Genomic DNA, 21,347 nt, shown 5'->3' with positions numbered 1-21,347 from the left:
CAGGCACCCCGGGAAATACATTTTCTGCACTTTACTTGAACTGTTAAAGTGATGACTCCAATAGACTGTGACAAGTAATGTACACATTATGTCATACCTACAGCAACCACTAAGAAGCTATACCATAGACAAATACCAGTGGTCAAAAACACCACAGATAAATAAAAATGGAATTATAAAAAACATGGTAGTTCACAGAAAGGCAAGAAAAAAAGGATAGAAATTAAAAACAGGAAGAACAAACAGAAATTAAAAATAACATGGCATACTTAAGCTCTGACATAGTAACAATTACACTAAATGTAAATGGTCTGAATATACCAATTAAAAGATAAAGATTGGAAGAATGGATAAATATTACATGCTGTCTACCAGACTCTCACTTAAAAAATAACTTATAGGCAGGTTGAAAGTAAAAGAATGGAAAAAGATAAAGATATGCATATACCTGGAGATATTAAGCAAAGAAAAGCAGAGGTGGCTCTATTATCATCAGATAAAGTAGACTTCAGAGTAGAGAGAATTAATGGAGTCATAATGAAAAAAAGGGCCAATCTACCGAGAAGACACAGCAATCCTAAATGTCCATGTACCAAACAACAAAGCTACAAAATAAGTGAACAAAAAACTAAGAATGAAAGAAGAAAATGAGAAACCACAGCTGTACTTGAAGATTTCACCATCTCTCTCTCAACAACTATGGAAAACTAGAGAGAAAATCCATCATGATGTAGAAGGAGTCAACAACCATCAACCAACAGGATCTAATAGACATTGACGAGACACTTTGCCCAATGCACATTCTTTCCAAGTGCCAATGGAACACACACCAAGATGGACCATATCATGGGCCATAAAACAAATCTCAGTGAATTTGACACAACTGAAGTCATATAGAGTGCCTTTCTCTAGGGACAATGGAATCAACACAATCAATAACAGAAAGAGAACAGGAAGCAACACATGTTTTAGAGAGGGAGTCTCAAGGGAAAACTTTTTCAATGTACCAAATTCAATGCAAATGAAAAAATACAACATATCAAAATTTGCGAGCCACAGCTAACAGCAGTGCTGACAGGGAAATCTATGGAAGTAAATGCATTAATTAGAGATGAAGAAAAGTCTCAATTTAATAACCTACACTCTCACCCAAGAACCTAGAAAAAGAAGAGCAAGATAAACCCAAAGCAAGTAGAGGAATAAATAATAAACACTATAAATCAGTGAACCAGAAACAGAAAAGCTAAGTAGAGAAAATTAATGAAACAAAAATCTGGTTTCTTGAAAAGATCAATGTTGACCAATCCCTAGCAAGACTGGTAAAGAACGCAGAACACACTCAAAGAAACTATAGATTGATAGCTGCATAGAGAATAGAATCCTCATGGAAGAGCGTCCGTAACAAAATATTATCAATGTATAAAAAACATCACACATCGTGACCAAGCAGAGGTTCATCCAGGGATCCAAGGACAGTTCAATGTTCAAAAACCAACCAACATGACAGACTAATGAAGGAAAATCACATGATTGTGACCATCACTGTCGGTAAAGCATTTGACAGAATTCAACACCATTTAGGATAAAAACTCCCAGAAAAATAAAAACAGAGGGGAACTTCCTAACCAGATAAAGAAGTCTACAAAGCACCTGCAGCTAACATCATACTTAAGGCTGAAAGACTGAGCTCTTTCTCCCTGACTGAAAGCAAAGCAAGCCATCTGCCGTCACGGCCCTTGTCCAGCATGGTGACGTGACTCTGGCCTGTGTGACAAGGCAAGAAAAGGGAATAAAAACCATGTCTATTGGAAAGGAAGAAATAAATGTCCCTATTTGGGGCTGCCAAACCCCGTTCTTAAGGCTAATCATGATCTGGAGCCAAGGAGGCAGCAGGAAATCTGAACCCCCTCATTCCCAAGGTGAAGAAGGTCCCAGCGCGGAGGGGAGAGCACAGCCCTAGAGACTCCCTCAGGTGGCCACAGCCGACCAGGGAGACGGCAGGAACACCCTGGGGCCGTGTGTCCAAGCCAAGGTCCACCAAAGGCAGGGGGACCCTGGGCTGGGGAGACGGGGCCTCTGCCTGCCCATCTGACCCCAGCAGACGGGGGGACGGGGAGAGGGAGGGCTTGAGGCCGGGTGGTTATCCCAGGCACACAGGGGCTAACAGGCTGGGGCAGTGAAAGGGGTGCCCTGGGCACAGGGGGTCACAAGGGACACATTTCCTTACACTGTGAGCGAGCTCTGGGGTACAGCGCGCAGCACAGTGGTTGTAGTTAATGCGTATTTGAAAGTTTCTAAGGGAGTAAGTTTGAAAAGTTCTCGTCGTAAGAAAAACTAATTGTAAGTATGTATGGTACAGATGCTAGTAACATGGAACCACGTTGTACACCTGGACTATAACAGCATGTATCAATTACCTCTCAATTAAGAAAAGGGCCCTGATGGGGCGCCTGGGGGGCTCAGTCAGTTGAGCGTCCAACTTCAGCTCAGGTCATGATCTCGTGATTTGTGGGTTTGAGCCCCGCGTGAGGCTCTGTGCTGACAGCTCGGAGCCTGGAGCCTGCTTCCGATTCTGTGTCTCCCTCTCGTTCTCCTTTCCCGCTCACACTGTCTCTTGCTTTCTCAAAAGTAAATAAACATTAAAAGAAAGAAAAGAAAAGGAAAAGGACCCTGAGGTGATGAAGTCGTCAGGGCTGGGAGATGGGGGGTTATGTGACATGGGCTCTGAAGGGACAGTGGGAGCTTGAGGTGGGGGTGTGGGCAGTGTGGCCCCAGACCATTTTCTATCGTTCTGCTGGGTCTGGGCCCAACTGAATACTAGCTGACGGTGGGGGGTGGGGGAGGGCGGAGCTCACTGCCCCACCTAATTTAGGGCAGAAATAGGTTCCACATTGATTCCAATTCCCTCTATTTCCACTGGAGAAGTTGGGTGGGCACCTCACCCCATACCTGCCTAAGATGGGTCAGGCGTTAGCCGCACCTGGGCCACCCCCCCCGCCCAACCTCCTCCTTGCCCAGGTCACCTGTCCTGGGGCTGCAGCCCCCCCCAGCACAGCAAGGTTTCAAGCTGGTGCGGGTGTCCGAAGGGCCTCTCTGTCCAGAAACACCCCTCAGCAGATGCATGCTCACACTCACCCTCCCCAAAGCCCTGTCGGAGCAGGCAGGATGCTCTTCTTTCGCGCAGAGGTAGGGGCGACGGAAGGGTGAGCAGACAGCTGCCCAGCGAGGTCTAAGCAGCGACTTGTCAAAGCGCCCCCCAGCGGCTCTCGCTTTATATGCCAACCACAAGGTGGTGGCATCGAGAGGCGACATTCCTTCACCGCAGGCCTCCCAGGCTGCAGCAAGTGGAGAGGGGACCCCAGGGAAGGGAAGGGGCTCCTGCCTCTCATTTTTTGCCTCCTTTAACCCTGATCCACCCTGCCGACTCCATCAGATGCAGCGCTCTGCTGGTCCTGTTGTCCTGACCCCACATCCAGCTCCGCCTGTGTGTGGCCAGTCATACCAGGGCTGGAGGACCCACGGCCAAGCCACAAGGAGCACACGGGACAACACGAAGAGATTCCAAGAGGCTTCAAGAACAAGGGACCCAAGTGTGTCCTAGAAGATGGGGTGGCCATTAGCCCGTGTCCACACTCAGGCCTTTCCCTGAGCTCGCTCAGTGCTGGAACCTGCTGACCCCCCAGGAGGCAGAGGATGGTGTGCTGTGAGCCTAAGATGGTGGGGCTCTTGTCAAGAGGGGACACCAGGCCCCGGGGGTTCTGCACGCGTGGCTGGTTCCCCTGCAGAGGTTGTCCAGGGGCACAAACTCGTCGGGGAGCAGGCCGACCAGCCCGGGGTCTAAGGAGGGACCACCGGGCACAATCTGTACCTGTGACACAGGGCCATGCAGTGAGAGGCTGCTTCCGTGGCAGGATGGGGGTGGGAGGGGTGGGTAGGTAACAGAACCACACACAGACGGCCTGAGGGTAACTTCGTTTATGGGTCAAGCCAAATGCAATGCAAAGTTGTTTTTGTTTTTGTTTTTTTAACCAAAATAAATAAATCAGATTTGTCCCTGTGATGGGTGAGGGGAGCCGCCCCTGGCCCTGGACCTCCTGTACCCCCTGACCGGCTACGGCACGGCCCAGACAAGACAGCTTCCATCTCCACAGCATTGGCGTCGGGAGAAGCGGGACATGAGGGTGGGCTGAGGGGGCGGGGTGTGTGTGCGTGGGGCAGGCAGTGGCCACGCCCTGGCCTGGCCCTGAGCCCCACATCCTGTGGTCTGGGTGTGGCCTGGCCCCAGGTGGGTGCAGTGTGCACGGGCCCCACGAGTGGCCCAGGCCCCTCTCGAGGGCCAGAAGTGGATGCCGCAGAGAGCGGACCCGCCCTCTCTGTGCCAGGCCAGATGCAGGCCACCTCCCGCCCACAGCCCCACCCAGCGCCTCGGTTCACCACGCAGTGGGGGCCCCAGTGGAGCCTGCCCTCTCCCGCTGCTCTGGGGGTTGGGGTGGGTGATGTGAGGCTGGGCCTGCAGTGCGAGAGGGCCGGGGCACGGCAGACCCTCCTGGGACACCCGCAAGGGCCCCTCTCCACGCGGGATGCTCAGCCGGACAGAAGTCGTGGTGCCTGGGGGCATCTGGCCTGGGGGGTGGCCAAGCACTGGGGGTATAGCAGCCTAACGTTAAGCGGGACAGGGTGTGCGGTGCGGTGGACAGCAGAGGTGTGGACAGCGCTGAGGCACTATTCTTTAGTGGAGAAGCGAGGGGCGGCCGTGGCGTGGAGGGTGGCGGCTCAGGCGGCCTGGGCAGCGTCTACGAGAAGTTCTTGAAGGCGTCCAGGTCGAAGGCCGTGTCCAGGAGGCGCTGCAGCTCTGTCAGGTGGGTCTTCTTGTTGCCAGTGGCCGGGGCAGCGGCTGGATCCCGGCCAGCGTACCTGCGGGGGGGAGGGGGGGTACCGTGGGGGCACAGTGAGCCCAGAGCCTCAGCCCCCGCTGAGCCAGCTCCCAGGCCCCGCCGCTATTGCCCCCAAGGCAGCCAGTTCCCAGGGCCGCCCCCAGCCCCTGCTCACCACACTGGCTTGGCACGGCTGATGGTGGTGCGCAGCCGCGGCTTCACGTAGTCGTAGTAGCCCTGGTTCTTGTGCTCCTCCTGGCACCAGGCCAGCTCAGCATTGGGGTACTTGCGCACCTCCTGCAGCAGCAGGTCGAAGGGGAACGGGGACAACTGCGGAATGAGGGGTTCCCGTCAGAGGGGATGGGGCCTCGGGCAAGGAGGGATGCTGGCCCCCACCACAGTGCCATCTGCCCCCACCTGTTCAATCCTGGTGATGGCCACCTGTTCGGCCATGCCCCGGGCCTTCCGCTCGCGAGTGAGGTCATAGTACACCTTGCCGGTGCAGAAGAGAAGTCTCCGGACGTTCGCTGGGTTCTGAGCCGCCAGGCCGTCTTCTGGGATCACCCGCTGGAAGTGGGTTCCTACAAGAGAATCCCCACAGCCGGGGGTCCTCTCAGGACCTGGCTGAGGGCACCCAGGGCCCGCTGCTGCTGCTCGTGCAGGAGCCGGGCCCCCGGGGCAGCCACGCGAGAACACCAGCTCTGAACACCAGCTCTGAACGAGCACCAGCCTGGGGGAGGGGGCCCTGGAATCCCTCTGGACCCAGAGCGCCTTGAGAAGCACATCGTGTGCAGTGCATAGTAGGCAAGGCCAGCCCCAGACAGCAAGCAACACCGGTTCCTTCCTCCCAACAGGAGGGCAACGAACTCTGCTCATTCGGCTCAGATTCCCCACGAGGTACAAACACCGAACCTTCCGCATAGCTGGAACACATACTCAGCTTTCCAGCGCTGGCCCGGCCAGGAGAACCAGACTGCCCTCTGGAAGGGGCATCCAGAAAAGGGTCTCACTTAGTGATACACACATGACACATGCACAATCGTGCTACAGGAACTTTGCCTGTGGAATATAGGCCAGATACAAAAAGCCCACCACGAGCACCAGACTTGGGGGTGACAGAGCTCTTCCTCTAAGATCAGGAAGAAGACAGGGACGCCCACGGCCACCACTCCTGCCCAACCTCATGCTGGAAGTCTCAGCCAGACCAGTGAGGGGAGAAAGGAAAATGAGAGGCCTCTGAACTGGGAAAGGAAAAGGTAAAACAATCGGTGTGTAGATGGCCAAAACCCTAGAGATTAGAATAAACCAACCCAGCAAAGTTGCAGGATAAAAACGTCCATACTCAGTGCTCAGTTGCATTTCTGCAGACTAACAACGACTAATCCAAACACGAACCAGAAAGCCCATGTGCACCAGCATCGACGGGATAACCGGAGACGGTGAGGACTTGGGATAAAAACTGTAAGGTGCTGCTGAAAAGCACTGAAGACACAAGTGAACGAAGACGCGTGTCCTGGGGGGTCAGGCTTATTGCTATTCCGTAGTGACGTACCTGATGCTGGATTAGTAACCTCCACACACCAAGAACCACAATTCAACAAGGCAAACAGCCTAACTCAAACTCAGGTGAAACCACACACAGATGCTTGTCCAAAGCGGACGCCCAGATAGCCAGCAGATGTGCGTGAGGGGGCTCAGCATCACTGTCACACAAGTGTAGAGACGAGCTCTGGCGGGCTGAACGTGAGATGGCGTGGCCGCCGTGGACAACAGTTCCTCAAAATCCCACGAACAGAATTACGTGGGTCCCCGCCTCAGGGATGCGCCCGAGTGAGTGGAAAGCAGACTCCAGAAGAGGCATCTGTACACCCACGTCCACGGAAGTGTCACTCTCAACTGCTCGAACGTGGGAGCAACACCATGTGCACCAAAGGATGAACAGTCCACTCGAGCGGACCGCCCAGACAGGGTAGGTCAACAGCCACAGGGCGGAAACGGTCCCGGCACCTGCTCTGTGACGCCTGTGGGGCAGGACGGGAGCACAAATGGCCAGACACAGGAGGACATGAGCTGCACGGCTGCACCCGCGTGCAGGGCCCCTACCGGGTGACCCAGGCACAGCAGCAGGGTGGTAGCCCCTGGGTCTGGGGGGGTTCAAACAGACTGGGGAGGCTTCACCTCGACTGAAGATGAAGGCAGCTGCCCGGCCCAGGGGCCTGGGGTCTCTGTGGGTCTCACGGCAGGCCCCCCTTCTCAGGTGGGGGAGATCTTAGCTGACTTGCTCTGCCACCTCTGAAGGAGGCCTGGGGCGCCCAGGCGAAGGCTGCAGACGGGGGCAGGGGCACAACACCCAAGCGCAAACTCTGGCTTCTGGGCCGTCGCGTTCACTGGTGTGTGTGCAACGACCGCAGGAGACCGTCACCACCCTACCCCCGGCACACCCACCTGAGAGCATCTCGTCGAAGCTGGTTCTGGCCTCGGGATGCCGCAGCAGGGACTTGGGGGTGAAGATGATGAGCTGGAATGGAGGAGCACAGGCCCGTGATGGGTCAGGCCCCATGGGGTCCAGAGGGAGGCCCACTGTGTGGCCAGGAGCCCCGCATCCACTCTCCCAGCTGCGCTGAGTGCCGGCACCCTGGCCCTGGGCCCCCAGCCCCTCCTCGGGGTCCCCACCCACAGCCAGGCTCTGTGGACTGTGGGTCCTTCACACCCACTTCCCCTTTAACGCTCCGCCCAGGAGCCCGCTCACTGGGACCCTGCCTGGTGTAGCACCCACTATCCCCTACCCACAGGTCCATCCCCCTGCTGGGCAGGGGCCCTGGACTCCTGAGGCCCAGCCTCTGGGCAGGGACTCCCTGACTGACCGGCTTCCGGAAGGGCAGGAGGATCTGCCGCCGCAGCACATGGAAGAAGTTGCCGGGCGTGGAGCAGTTGACGACGATCCAGTTGCAGTCGTACAGCTGGTTTATGTCGAAGTTGGCCTCCTCCAGGTTCTGCAGCATGAGGGAGAGGCCCCAGCCCTGCCTCAGGCACCATGGCTGCCCTGGCAGGGTGCGCGCACGAGGGGACCCCACCAGGAGCTCTGGCAGCAGCCACACGCTCTCGTTGAGGTTCTGTGTCCTGCCCTCCCTCCCTCCCTCCCTCCCTCCCTCCGTCAGTCCTGAAATTGTCAGAACTTTCCTCTACAGCATCTGCCTGAACCCATCTGTGCACAGCTGCTCCTTGCAGGCCCCCGAGGCAGCACCCACAGCAGCAGGACAGAGCCTCTCACTCCGGGGTGGGGGTGGGGGGAGGGTGCTCTACTCACTGGTAGGACGTCTGGGTCGTCATTGCACATCTGCAGGAACCGCTCTGGCCGGGCAGAGGAATGTTCTGGACCCTGGAACCAGACACACAAGTTACAGGCAGAAGGTGTATTTGCAATGTCTCTTCCTTAACGGACTTGGGTCATTTCTGGTCTGAAAAACACCAACTTCCATCGACCTGCTGGCATTTCGACCCCTTTCCTGCCCCCAGAGCATGGAGGGGTGCTTCTGTGTCAGGACAGGGCCCACAGCCTGGCTCCACACGGCTCCTCCCGTGGGGCCTCGGCAGTGAGGACAGTCCTCCTAGGCGCAGGGCGGGGACAGGGAGGTGGCAGGGCGTTTGAGCCGGTGTGACCCGCACTGGCACCCCTGCTTCCCTCCAGAGGTGGAGTGGGACCTACCACCTGCCCTGGGGGGCGGGGGGAAGCAGACCGCACCCTGGGCGGGGACTCACCATGCCCTCCATGCCGTGGGGCAGCAGCAGCACGATGCCGTTCTGCCGCACCCACTTGGCCTGTCCTGGGCAGATGAACTGGTCGATGATGCACTGGGCCGTGTTGTGGAAGTCACCAAACTGTGCCTCCCAGAGGACCAGGGCGTTGGGACTGGCCATGGCAAAACCCAGCTCGAAGCCTGCAGAGCGCGGAGGAGGAGGGTGGAGGGAGGAGAGTGGACCTGAGCCTACAGGCAGGTGGGCAGGGGCAGCAAGGGCTGGGCCTGAGGGACGTGGCACTCACCCAGGACCCCGTACTCAGACAGCGAGCTGTTGCACACGGTGTAGGGAGCCTGGTTGGGCCAGAGGTGGTTCATGGGGATGCAGGTCTTCTTGTCCACATTCTGGTCATGGAGCACGTGGTGGCGGTGGCTGGGGTGGAACAGCACAGGGTAGACGAGGGAGTTGCAGGGCGTTGGACCGACGAGGAGACCCAGGCAGTAACCTGTTCTCAGCCGAAGTGCCCCCATCGGAGCAGGGAAGGGGTGTGTCTGGGCCAACAACGGGACTGCATGGCTGCTTCCCAGCAGTGATTTTCTTCTCAGGATAAATGCCAGGGCCCTCCCCTTCCGTCCCCTGCACTTCACTGGGGCCACGAGATCACGCAGTTACCTAAAGGTGCCTCGCTCCACATCCTGGCCGCTCAGTCGGATGTGGATACCCTCCTTCAGGAGGGAGCCGAAAGCCATGTACTCCGCCAGGGCCCAGTCCACGGTCCTGTTCTTCACCAGCTCCCCGCGTGTCTTCAGGATGCGGCTCAGCCCTGTAGAGACGACGCTCACCAGCTGCCCGTCACACCCCCTCGTGATGAGAGCTTGTGGTGTCTCCTCTGACCCAGCCCCTGGGGTCCTGACTCGCCTCCCAGGGGGCAGAGGCTTCCTCACCTCCATGAATGGTGAAGTTCTCCACGGGCACGGAACTGGCCACGTTCCCGATGTGCGTCAGAATGTCCTCTGTCAGGCCCGTGGGCGGGCAGGTCATGCTCCTCGGCTGCCCGTCCAGGGTGAAGAAGCCTATGATGGGAGGCCCAGCTGACGCACAGCCACCACCGTCCCGGAACCAAACTGTGGGCCCTGGGGGCGCTGTGGGGGTGGGTGAGGGGCGCATGGTGACGTCCCCGCTGCTCACCAGGCCAGGGGGAGTCCAGCCAGTGCTTGATGTGCAGGATCTTCTCGTCCTTGGACCTGGTGAAGGCCTCCTCGCAGATCTTGTCGTACTTGGAGATCTCCTCCTGGAGAGCGGGGCACAGCACAGCTGTTGGGGGCGCTGCGCAACAGGCTCCAGGGTCCCCGTGTGCACAACCACTCAGAGGCCAGCGAGGAGCTGCCGTCCTTTTCTATGCCCAGCACCTTCTTCTCCAAGTCTGGGGAGCCCCCACCCCCACCCCGCTGGCTTCCTTGCAAACTGGCCCAGTTCATAGGACTCCTAGCACCACTGGGAGAGGGGAGGCCCGCAGCGCCACCCCATCGCCAGCCCTGACCTCCACACGGCCACCAAGGCCAGCCCTTCCTGCCTCTGTGCCCTGAGCATGAGCACGGGCCTCTCTTAACCTGTCAGGAGTGACCAGATCCACAACAGGCGCTTTACCTGCCTCCGCCCGCCCCCGGGCTCTCAGGACCCACCTCTTTTGTGAGCTCCCTGCAGCCGCAGGACAGTCAAGAAGTGACAGTTGTAAATATTGCGCACGCTCTCACTTAGGGCCTCCGGCCGGCCGCACCTCATACTCACCTCGTACTCAGGCTGGTTGACCACGCCCTGGGACACGAGCAACTCCGCATACTTCTGCAGCACTGGCTTCTGCTTGCGGATCTGCTTGTACATGAGCGGCTGCGTGAACATGGGCTCGTCCATCTCGTTGTGGCCATTGCGCCGGTAGCACACCTGGACACAGCCCAAGATGCCAGCGTCAGAGACACACAGCGCCTGCCCCCAACTCCTGTGTGATGCCTCAGTGCACCTCCTCTAGAATTAGGGTCTATGTCTCCTTCACACCAGAGTTGCTCTGTCACAGGAGATGGAACAAGAGCGACCTGGGGACACCCTGGGATGAGACCCCAGCTACTTTCTTTCCCGGGCATGGCTCACCCAGACTGGAGCCTCAGGAGCTCTGGGGAGGGGCGGCAAGGCAAACCTGCGCCAGGGAGCCTGGCCCTTCTCTCCCTGGCACAGACGGGGGTGGCTCACCAGGTCCACCACCACGTCCTTGTGGAATGTGCTCCTCCACTCGGCTGCCACCTTGCACACGTACATGACGGCCTCTGGGTCGTCCGCGTTCACATGGAAAATGGGGGCATTCACGACACGGGCCACGTCAGTGGGGTAGGGTGAGGAGCGGGCCATGCGCGGGTCTGTGGTGAAGCCGATCTGCAAGGGACACCCAGGCAGGGTGGGCAGAGCGCCACCAGCTGGCGGCCACCCAGCTGCACCAGCCCCACCAGGTCCCAAGTACCTGTTTAGGGTTACTTATTTATTTGTAAATTTACATCATTATTTTTTTAATGTTTACTCATTTCTGAGACAGAGAGAGAGAGAGCACACGCGCGCGAGGGAGCGGGGGAGGGGCAGAGAGAGAGGGAGATACAGAATCCGAAGCAGGATCCAGGCTCCGAGTTGTCAGCACAGAGCCCGACCTGGAGCTCAAACTCACAAGCTGTGAGATCATGACCTGAGCCGAAGTCAGACACTCAACTGACTGAGCCCCCCAGGTGCCCCTAGGTCTTTAAAAAAATTTTTTGTTGTTTCTTATTCTATGAACAAAATTCAAACATGTTCAATATACAGAGTTTGGAAAACAGTATAAAAAAATGAAAAGTTAAACAAAGTTGTGTATCTTTCCACCAGCCAGTGGAAATATCTTGATGTTTTTCTTTGCACATGTACACATGTAACCTATGTTTAAAATTCTGAATGCTATTCTCTAACAGCCTATAATAACTAACCCTAACTATACCGTAACCCCCACTTTTCCTCCTGAAGCATTCAGGGTTGAGTTGTAGAATCCCCATTTCCTAAAACAGGGACATGCCCTCACTAGCCTGAGCAGTTCCATGTCCCAAATACGTAACCTGACCCACGGTGTCCACACACACTGTGCCTGATGACCCACCTTTCTGCCCCTGGTCCAGCGTCCAATCCAGCACATCACCCCGTGCCAGTCTTGTCTCCCTTCATCTGGAAGGCTCCCCACCTCCTCGGTTTTCCGAGGCACTGGCATTTGTCTATGTTGGTGGCCTGTGGTCAATCCGCTGTTGCTGGACACATTCTTACACAGGGTTGGTCCAGCAACATGGACTTCATGTGCGAACTCTCCCAGCAGGGAGAACTGAGGCACAGGGCGAGCACTGTGGACATTTCCGAACAGCAGTAAACTGCTCTTCAAAAGTGTGAGCATCTGTGTCTGTGCCCCACGTTCCTGCCAGCAAAAACGAGTGCCCTGTGCTTCCTCTCACTGCACGGGGACTCTTTCTCTAAGACATCAGATGTTCTAACGCTTATACGGCACTGCCTCCTATGGCTCTGCCAAAAGTTATGCAAAGGCTTCTATCATCAGGCATATAGCTTATTTCCCACTCTTGTACCAACATGGTTTTGACACACACAGAAAAATATTTAGCTCCCAAAGGCTTCCTCAGGAGAGAATTTTAGAAGGTTGAACCTGAGGCACATTCTTAGCAAGACAAGGGCCAGGACGGCAGCCACTTCTCCTGCTACAGATCTTACCGACCCCACGCACGCCATCAACTGTGGCATCAGAATCAGTGAAGAGATTAAAGAAAACCCTTGCTAAACTGAAGCTCTTACAGAAGACTGGGCATCATTTATCACACGTTGCTTTCACGTACTCTCCTTTATCACACTAGCTAAAGAGATGAGAAATAGAAACCGATGAGGATGTTAACTGATGACAGTTCTCATGGACACGTCTTCAACAGTCTCCTCGCTTGGGAAATGAGCACAGGGACTGGTGAGTTAGTGATCACAGCATGCGTGCCGTCTCTAGCGCCTCACAGGAAGGAAACTGCTCTGGAAGGTTAAGACCTCAGGCCCTCGGCTGCCCCCCACCCCAATGTCTGCCAGTTACCAGCTTCTGTGTCTTTAAGCACATACGGATGTGGGCACACACACGTGTGTGTGGAGACGGTGTGCTCTGTGGGTGTGCACGCACACAGACGTAGGGAGATAGGTGTTTACACACAATACCTTTCTGCACGTAACAGATCTTGTAGGTCATTTCAACAGTGTATGAAACAGTTGAAACAGTTTCACTGCGTGGTATTAATCACTTCGATAACTTAGGTCAGTGCTTATTCGTGGGCCAGGCACTATTCTGAGCATTTCATGTATATTAATTTTCATGCGTTAATTCACATAAGCCATATGACACACATGTGGGTACACCATAAATTATGTAACCAGCTCCCCATTGATCTAGAGATGGAAATTTTCATGTCTGGTCTTGTTGCATTAGCGATGTCTTTAAAGACATCGTGAGGGCACCAGTGGGAAGATCCCACTGACTGGAACTGCTGGTGTGAGAGCCAGAGACCCTGAGGTCAGCCCTGGCTGGGGCCCTGTCTCCCTCAGCCCTGTGGCTGGTCCCCAGCTGGAACAGAGCTGGTTGCTGAAGTTCTTCCTGTCACTCCACCGAGACCTGATTTCTGGTTGTTAGCACCCATGGTGCCGACTCTGCTGTCACATTCTTGCTGTGTGAATCATTCGCTCACAGGAAGGGAGCCCTCATGCTTCCTGGGCCTTCTATCTTCTGGGCTACACGGGCCCAGCTTCCTGGGAGGGTAGTTTCCAGACACCGCCATCCTAGGACACTCTCCCCTGGATCTGGCCTCAGGCAGGTGCAACCAGGATGCTTAGCTTTCTGTCACAAGAAGTCTGACACACCCAAGGCCTACCTGTACCGTTTTGTGTAACGTGATTCTTAAACCGGAATGTTATTAAATGTTTCTATTGCAGAGAAGGAGGGTTTCACCCCAGTGATTTAAGAAACCAGGAAGAGAGGCTACATTAAATCCAAAGCAAATAGAAGGAAAGGAACAACAAAGAGCAGAAATCAATGAACTAGAAAAACAGGAAAATACAGAAAATGCAATGAAGCCAAAGCTGTCCCTTTGGAAACAACAACCAATCTACAGCCACAGCAATTGAAAACAAAAAGAGAAAAGACACGAATTATCAATATCAGGAATGAGATAAGGGATTCCAGGACAGATGCTAATAAGAGAACATCACAAACTCTAAAGACACAAATTGTAATTGTACGACTTACATGAAAGAAATTACCATAGCTCACTCAAGAACAAACAGACCTGAAGAGTCTTATGTATACTAAAGAAATGGAATTTATACTTAAAAGAAATGTTCTCATAGGGACTTGCACTTCTGGAAGATGAAGGAGGTGAACCTTTCCCTATTCTTCCTACCAAGGACAACGGAAGCCCCAGGACATTATCTGTAGAGTAAACATAAAACTCTGAAGGTAGACAGAAGTCAGACTAGCCAAGGACCATAGGGCCTGAGGAGTGACTCAATGACAGGTCCCAGGACGTCTCCTCCTATACCCTGGGCTGGGTGCTGGAGCAGGTTGCTCGGCAACGCCAGCAGGGGGCGCCTGGGTGGCTCAGTTGGCTAAGTGTCAGCCTTCTTGGTTTTGGCTCAGGTATCATCTGACGGTTCATGGGTTCGAGCCCCTCGCTGGGCTCTGTGTTGGCAGTGCAAAGCTTGCTTGGGATCCTCTCTCTCTTTCACTCTCTGCTCCTCCCTTGCTTGCACGGTCTCTTGTCTCTCAAAATAAATAAACTAACACCAGCAGGCACAGGCAGGAAAGCCAGAGGACCAAGACACTATTAGACAATCGTCACCCTGCTGCAGCCAGCCCACAGAAAACACCGTGGCCCTTCCCCACCCCCACCCAAGATGCCTAGGAGGTGAGCCTCACAGAAGATTTAAGTAAGATCGGAGTCTCACAACACAATGCTCAAAACATCCCAATGTCATTTGAAAACCGGTGGAATGTTACACCAACACCTGGGAAAACCTCATGGAGTGAGAGAAAGCAATCGGCAGTCAGCACCACGATGACACACGTTAGAATCACCTCACAAAGACATCACAAAAGATGTCAGGAAAACACTTTGATGAAATTACAAACATGCCTGGCATGCATGAAAAAAATAAAAGCTCTCAACAAAGACACAGGAGACATAAAGAGAACTAAGTGGAAGTTTAGAACTGAAAAGTAAAGGAAATTGGGGGAAAACGCTGAATGGAGGTCTGTATAGTGGAACAGGGCAGAGAGGAAAGAATCAGTGACCCTGGGATCACCCCAAATCTCAAGAAATAGAGACTGAAGGGCACCATGAACAAAGCCTCAGGAAATGTGGGGTCTAACAACGTGTCTGACGTTGGTGCCGCTGGAGACCCAGAAAGAGGGGGTGGGGCTTAATAAATGTCTGAAGTAAGAGACACTGTCTGCAGAAATAAATATAAAAGAGGGGGTGAGAGATCTGTCCTCTGGAAACTGAGGACATTCTGATGAAAGAAACTGATTACGACACAAATAGATATACCATGCTCATGGATTGGCAAAATAAATATTAAAATGCCCAAACTGCCCAAAGCCACCTACAAATTTAATTCAATCCCTATAGAAATACCAGTGGCATTTTTCACAGAAATAGAGTAACCAATCCTAAAATTTATATGGAACTACAAGACCACGAAGGGCCAAAACAGTATTGAGAAGGAAGAACCAAGCTAGAGGTGCCACATTTCCTGATTTCAAATGATACTACAAAGTGTAATGATCAAAACAGTGGTCCTGTCATAAAAACAGACACATAGACCAATGACAGAATGGAGAGCCCAGAAATAAACCCACACCTCTATGATCAATTAAGTTATGACAAAGGAGCCAAAAATATACAATGAGGAAAGGACAGTCTTTTCAACAAACGGCATTGGGAAAACTGGACGGCTACATGCAAAAGAATGAAACCAGACCACATTCTTCCATCACACACAAAATAAACTCAAAACAAAGACTTGAATGTAAGGCCTGAAAACCATAAAACTCCTGGAAGAAAACATAGGCTGCAAGCTCTTGGATGTTCGTCTTAGTGACTTTTTGGAAATGACACCAAAAGCAAAGAAAACAAAAGCAAAAATCAACAAGTGGGGCTCTATCAAACTAAAAGTTTCTGCACAGCGAAGGAAACCATTACCACAATGAGAAGGCAGCCATGGAATGGGAGAAAATATTTGCAAACTGTGTATCAAATTGTATATATGGGATTCATACTCCAAATACATTAAGAACTGATACAACTCAGCAAAAAACAATCCAATTAAAAAACAGGCAGAGGATCTAAACAGATATTTCCCCAAAGAAGACATCCAGATGCCAACAGACACATGAAAACATGCTCCATATCACTCATCATCAGGGAAATACAAATCAAAACCACAATGAGATACCACCTCACACCTGTCTGAATGGCGAAAATCAACAACTCAGGAAGCAACAGGTGTTGGCGAGGATGCAGAGAAAGGGGAGCCCTCGTTCACTGCTGGTGGGAATGCAGACTGGTGCAGTCACTCCGGAAAACAGTACAGAGGTTCCTCAGAAAGTTAACAATGGAACTACCTTATGACCCAGTAATTCCACTTCTGGGTATTTATCTGAAGAAAACAAAATCACTAATTCAAAAAGATACATGCACCCCTATGTTTACTGCAGATTTATTTACAATAGCCAAGACACGTAAACAATCCAGGTAGCCATCAACGGATGAATGGATAAAGAAGACGTAATATACATACAATGGAAAATTATTAGGAAATCAAAGGAGGGGCGCCTGGGTGGCTCTGTCGGTTAAGCGTCCCACTTTGGCTCAGGTCATGATCTCGAGGTTCATGAATTTGAGCTCTGCATCAGGCTCTGTGCTGTCAGCACAGAGCCTGCTTCCTATCCTCTGATCCTCTGCCCATCCTCGTCTCTCTGCCCTTCCCCTCCTTCTCTCAAAAATAAATAAACATTAAAAAAACCCCAAAAACAAATCAAAGAAAGAAATCTTGTCATCTGTGACAACACGCATGGACCTTGAGGGCATTTCGCTAAGTGAAATAAGTTGAAGACAAATACTGTATGAACTCCTTTGTATGCGGAATTTAAAACCAAACCCAAACTCATAGAGAACGTTTTGGTGGTTGCCAGAGGTGGGAGTGGGGAGGAGCATGGGTAAAAGAAGTGAAGGTGGTTTGGAAAAAAAGATACAATGTTTGAAAATTCCCCAAATTTGTCAAAAGATACAAATCTACAGATTCAAGCAGCTGAATGATGCCAAGTCACGTGGGTGGGGGAAAGACGGTCTTCTTCACAGGTGGTGAGGTGTAAGGCAAGCCCCCCCTCCTTGCCTCACACCCAAAAGTTAACTCCAGGGGGTCACAGACATAAGAGCTTAGAGGGAAACAAAGGAGGAAAAGTACAAAACGTTTGTTCGGGCTTCAAAAAACAACTCAAGAAAGTGAAAAAGCCATAAAGTAAGAGGAAACATTTGCAAATCATTTATCTGATAAAGGGCTTGTATCCACAATATATGAAGAATTCTCACAACTCATAACAAAGAATCCAATTTACAAATGGGCAGAAAATCTTTGTGGATATTTCTCCAAAGATCTACAAATGGCCAATAAACACATGTGAAAATGCTCAACATCGTCAGTCATTAGGGAAATGCAAAAACCAGTTCACACCCTCTTTGATGGCTGAGACAGAGGGGAGACAGTAAGAAGTGTGAGAGAAGACCCGGGAAAGTGGGAGCCCTCAGACACTGCGGACATGGGGGGAATGGCGGCCTCCTGGGAAAACAGTCTGTGGGGTCCTCCAGAGGGTACTCAGAGCTACCATGTGACCCCACAACCCCGCTCCTGGTATGTGCCACACAGAAGCCTGCACCCGGAGCAGCATTATGTGTATCAGCCAGGAGGTACGAACGGTCCAAATGTCCATCAACAGACACGTGGGTGGACAGCACTTGACAAAGCCATAGGACAGCCATCCATGGCCATCACAAGGATGAAGTCCTGACTATGATGTGGCTAATGGCTGTGTAGGCCTGGGGAGCACGGGGGGCAAGCATGTGACAGCTAAGAGACACAGAGTTTCTTCAGACGACGTGATGCTCTACAAGAGTGAGGACACCAGAAGCCGCTGTCCGTTGTGGGGATCCCAGCTCAGTAAAGCTGCTGAGACAGAGAAAACGTGGAGCAAAGCCCCAACAGGGTGGACGGGAAGAAATCAGGTGCCATGCAATCGAGCCCTGAACGCAAAGACAAGGGAAAGGCCTTCCCATGGCCAACACTCCGGGCCACCAAGCCTCCTGCCGGCAAATTCCACTCAGTGTTTACAGAGGAAGTTAACACCCACTCTACACAGGCTTTTCCAGAAAACAGAAGACGAGGGAGAAGTTCCCAGCTTACTTTATGAGGCCAGTGCTACCCTGGACAGCCAGACCAGGTTGACACGGCCAGAACACCACAGAGCCACGTGGTGTGTGAGTGGACACAAGAGTCCCACGCTCAGAGTGGATTAACTGTCCGCAAACCAGTTGACCATCTTCAGAGACGCAGAAAAGCATCTGCTAAGAAACACCAGCCCCTTGTGATAAATACTGCCTACAAACTGGGAACCGCCTGCAAAGGCACGGACAGAAAACCTACTGCAAGCACCACACTTAGCGGCCAAGGCTGAGCGCTTTTGTCCTAAATGGGGAACAAGAAAGGGATGTCTTCCCTCCCCCCTCCACGCTCTGCTTACATCCTGGCCGCACAACAGGAAAGAGAAACACGAGGTGTTTACGTATGTAGGTTGGACATGAAGAAACAAAACTGTCGCCAAGACAGGACTGTTAATACAGAAATTCCAAACTATCACAAAAAAATTAGTAAAAGCGAGTTTAATAAAGTTGTGGGATAAAAAACGCAAAACTGAACTCTATTTCTATATCCTAGTAACACCTGGATATTAAAGTGTTTAAAAAGTACCTTTTATGATAGCCCCCAAACAGTGAAATATTTAGGTGTCTCACAAAACACGTGTAGGATCTATACTTGGAGGATTACAAAATACCTAGGCAGAAATGAAAAAGAATCAAAATAATGGAGATTTATGTGTTCTCAGATCAGAAGGCTCAATGTTGTTGCAGCTGTGGCCCCTCCCTAGCAGACATACCTGCCAGCGCACTTCTAATCACAATACCAGAGCTTTGTGGAAACTGACAAGCCGCTTCTACAGTTTGGATGAAAAGGCTACCAACTTAGAAAAGCCAGAACAATGTGAAGAAGGAAGGAAGCCGGAGGACTCCCACGGCAGGCCTCCAGACACACAGCAGAGCTACGTCATCAACGCGGTGTCAGCAGAAGGGACACATGCACATCAGTAGAAAAGAACAGAGGCAGAACACACCTGCAGTCATGTGGTCAATTCATTTGACAGTCCTTTCCACAGACTGTACCAGAACAAGTGGATATCTACACCCACCTCGAAACTCCAAATACATCACAGACTACACCCTATAGAAAAGATGAAACTGTAAAACTTCCAGATGGGAGAAAATCTTCGTGATCTCGGCAAGGCAAAGTTTCTTTAGATCTGACATCAAAAACATGATCCAGGGGCACCTGGGTGGCTCAGTCGGTTGAGCGTCTGACTTTGGCTCAGGTCATGCTTTCACAGTTCATGGATTTGAGCCCAGCGTCAGCTCTGTGCTTTTGGTGCAGGGTCATTGGTCCCCCCTCCCCTTCCCCTGCTTGCGCCCTCTCTCTCAAAAATAAACAAACATTAAAAAAAAAAGAAAAAAAGACAATGCATTGTCCACATTCTTATAAAAAGACATGTATTTTTATAATCAGAAAAGAGCAACTATGCTAAAAAACTGACACACGCCACCCTAGGTAAGACTAATATGAGCACAAGGGCCCTTGGGAGGGTCTGACCACAAACCCGATGCTGTGGCCTCAGTGGTCTCTGCCACCAAGATGCAGAGGCTGCCTGGAGCCCGGGTTACCTGGTTGTTGACGACCACGTGGACGGTGCCGTGAGTTGTGTAGGACGGCAGGTCGCTCAGATGGAAGGTCTCATACACGATGCCCTGGCCGGCGAAGGCAGCATCTCCATGCAGAAGGATGGACATGACCTATACACGTGCAGAGAACACCCCAAATCTGATAGAGCCCCAACCACCACATCCACAAGGCACCCCAGAGACAGTCACTTGTCTGCTTTCCCAAAAATAATGTTTAAAAAAAAAATTTTTTTTAAACGTTTATTTATTTTCGAGAGACAGAGACAGAGCGTGAGCACGGGAGGGGCAGAAAGAGAGAAGGAGGCACAGAATCCAAAGCAGGCACCAGGCTCTGAGCTGTCAGCACAGAGCCCGACGTGGGGCTGGAACTCACGAACCGAACCGTGAAATCATGACCTTAGCCAGTCAGTGGCTCAAATGACTGAGCCACCTAGGCACTCCTCAAAATAACGTGTTTTGAGACCATTTCAGACTTGGAAGAAGTGGCAGAACACAAGACCCCCTAGACTCCTGCCAGTGTGTCTGCCCTGCATCTGCATACCTGTCACGGAGCCCACGGACCCCATGCTGAGCACAGCAGGTGGGACCCTCCACCAGGGCAGCAATGCAGGCCGGGCCTCGACCGGGAGCAGCCCATTGCCCCTCCTGTGTCCACAGCCCAGACAGGCCCGGGGTTCTGGGGTGCTTCATGAACAGGCTCAGGAATGGCGCCCTCTGTGCCAGGACACCTCAGCTGTGTCCCCCATTCACCCAGCCGTGTCCCCTGTTCATCCAACTGTGTCCCCCATTCACTCAGCATTTCCCCTGTGTCGTGAGAACGGCCTCTGTGAGGACCTCAGTACCCCGCTCCTCATCAAACTCTGCCCGGCTGTGGTCGCTCCAGCATGTGTTTGCTGGGGTTCCAGAAGAGCCTTCCCTTCTCACCCTTTACGTGTGCTACTGCAGGTTCAGGAAGCCCTAGTCCACCTGGGAAGCACCACGGGCTCACAGAACCCTAGTCTGTCCAGGAGACTGTAAACGATTAGTGTGATAGTGACTCCGTGGCGCCCACCATCCCAGATTTGGCATGGGAGCCCCGTGCCGTCTGGATGGGCTCTGTGGCTCCCGCGCCTCCTGCTCTCTGGCCGGGCGAGGTTCAGCCTCACGCTGCGTGGCCCCCGCACAGCCTGGAACCACATTTCTCTGGGAGCCCGCGTCCTTGAGCAAAGCACGGGATCCAAGATTAGTATTTGCACACAAGGGTGTCTCCTGGTGTCCGTGTCTCTGGCAGGATGGCAACACTGCCCCACGCCCTCCTCCCTGCATGTCTGTGAGCACCTCTTGCACCATGAGACACTGTTCCTGCCGCCTCGACATATCCCCAGCGCCCCTGCTCCTGACAACCTCCCGTGTGTCTGTCCTCAGTGGCAGGAAGGGAAGGTCTGCGACGTCCTTCTTGGGGACGAAATCTAGATCTATTAAACAGAACCCTGCGTGTGTGTTGCCTCCTGATGCTCACGAGGACAGGGGAATGGCGGACATGGTGCTAGGTTTGTGCAGGGGCCTGCTTGGTGCAGCTGGGGGGAAGGTCATGGGAGCC

General features: G+C 52.8%; 1 protein-coding gene across 4 annotated transcripts in view; it reads right to left on the bottom strand.

Annotated features, from left to right (window-relative positions):
* Positions 1–3,960: 3,960 nt before the first annotated feature.
* Positions 3,961–21,347, bottom strand: part of OGDH (oxoglutarate dehydrogenase) — a 66,192-nt gene continuing 48,805 nt past the window's right edge. For all 4 annotated transcript variants that reach the window (XM_043588367.1, XM_043588369.1, XM_043588366.1 and 1 more), the window contains 14 exons: positions 19,751–19,879; positions 10,857–11,036; positions 10,401–10,553; positions 9,801–9,903; positions 9,557–9,685; positions 9,285–9,435; positions 8,917–9,044; positions 8,634–8,812; positions 8,182–8,253; positions 7,739–7,867; positions 7,320–7,392; positions 5,292–5,455; positions 5,050–5,204; positions 3,961–4,914 (listed from right to left, as the gene is read on the bottom strand). In XM_043588367.1, the coding sequence (XP_043444302.1) occupies positions 4,794–4,914; positions 5,050–5,204; positions 5,292–5,455; positions 7,320–7,392; positions 7,739–7,867; positions 8,182–8,253; positions 8,634–8,812; positions 8,917–9,044; positions 9,285–9,435; positions 9,557–9,685; positions 9,801–9,903; positions 10,401–10,553; positions 10,857–11,036; positions 19,751–19,879 (1,866 nt within the window). In that variant the 3' untranslated portion in view covers positions 3,961–4,793. The remainder of the gene's footprint in view (positions 4,915–5,049; positions 5,205–5,291; positions 5,456–7,319; positions 7,393–7,738; positions 7,868–8,181; positions 8,254–8,633; positions 8,813–8,916; positions 9,045–9,284; positions 9,436–9,556; positions 9,686–9,800; positions 9,904–10,400; positions 10,554–10,856; positions 11,037–19,750; positions 19,880–21,347) is intronic.

This window comes from Prionailurus bengalensis, chromosome A2 (assembly GCF_016509475.1).
Source record: "Prionailurus bengalensis isolate Pbe53 chromosome A2, Fcat_Pben_1.1_paternal_pri, whole genome shotgun sequence".
NCBI classification, from domain to species: Eukaryota; Metazoa; Chordata; class Mammalia; order Carnivora; family Felidae; genus Prionailurus; species Prionailurus bengalensis.
This window is presented reverse-complemented; position numbering and strand designations above follow the sequence as displayed.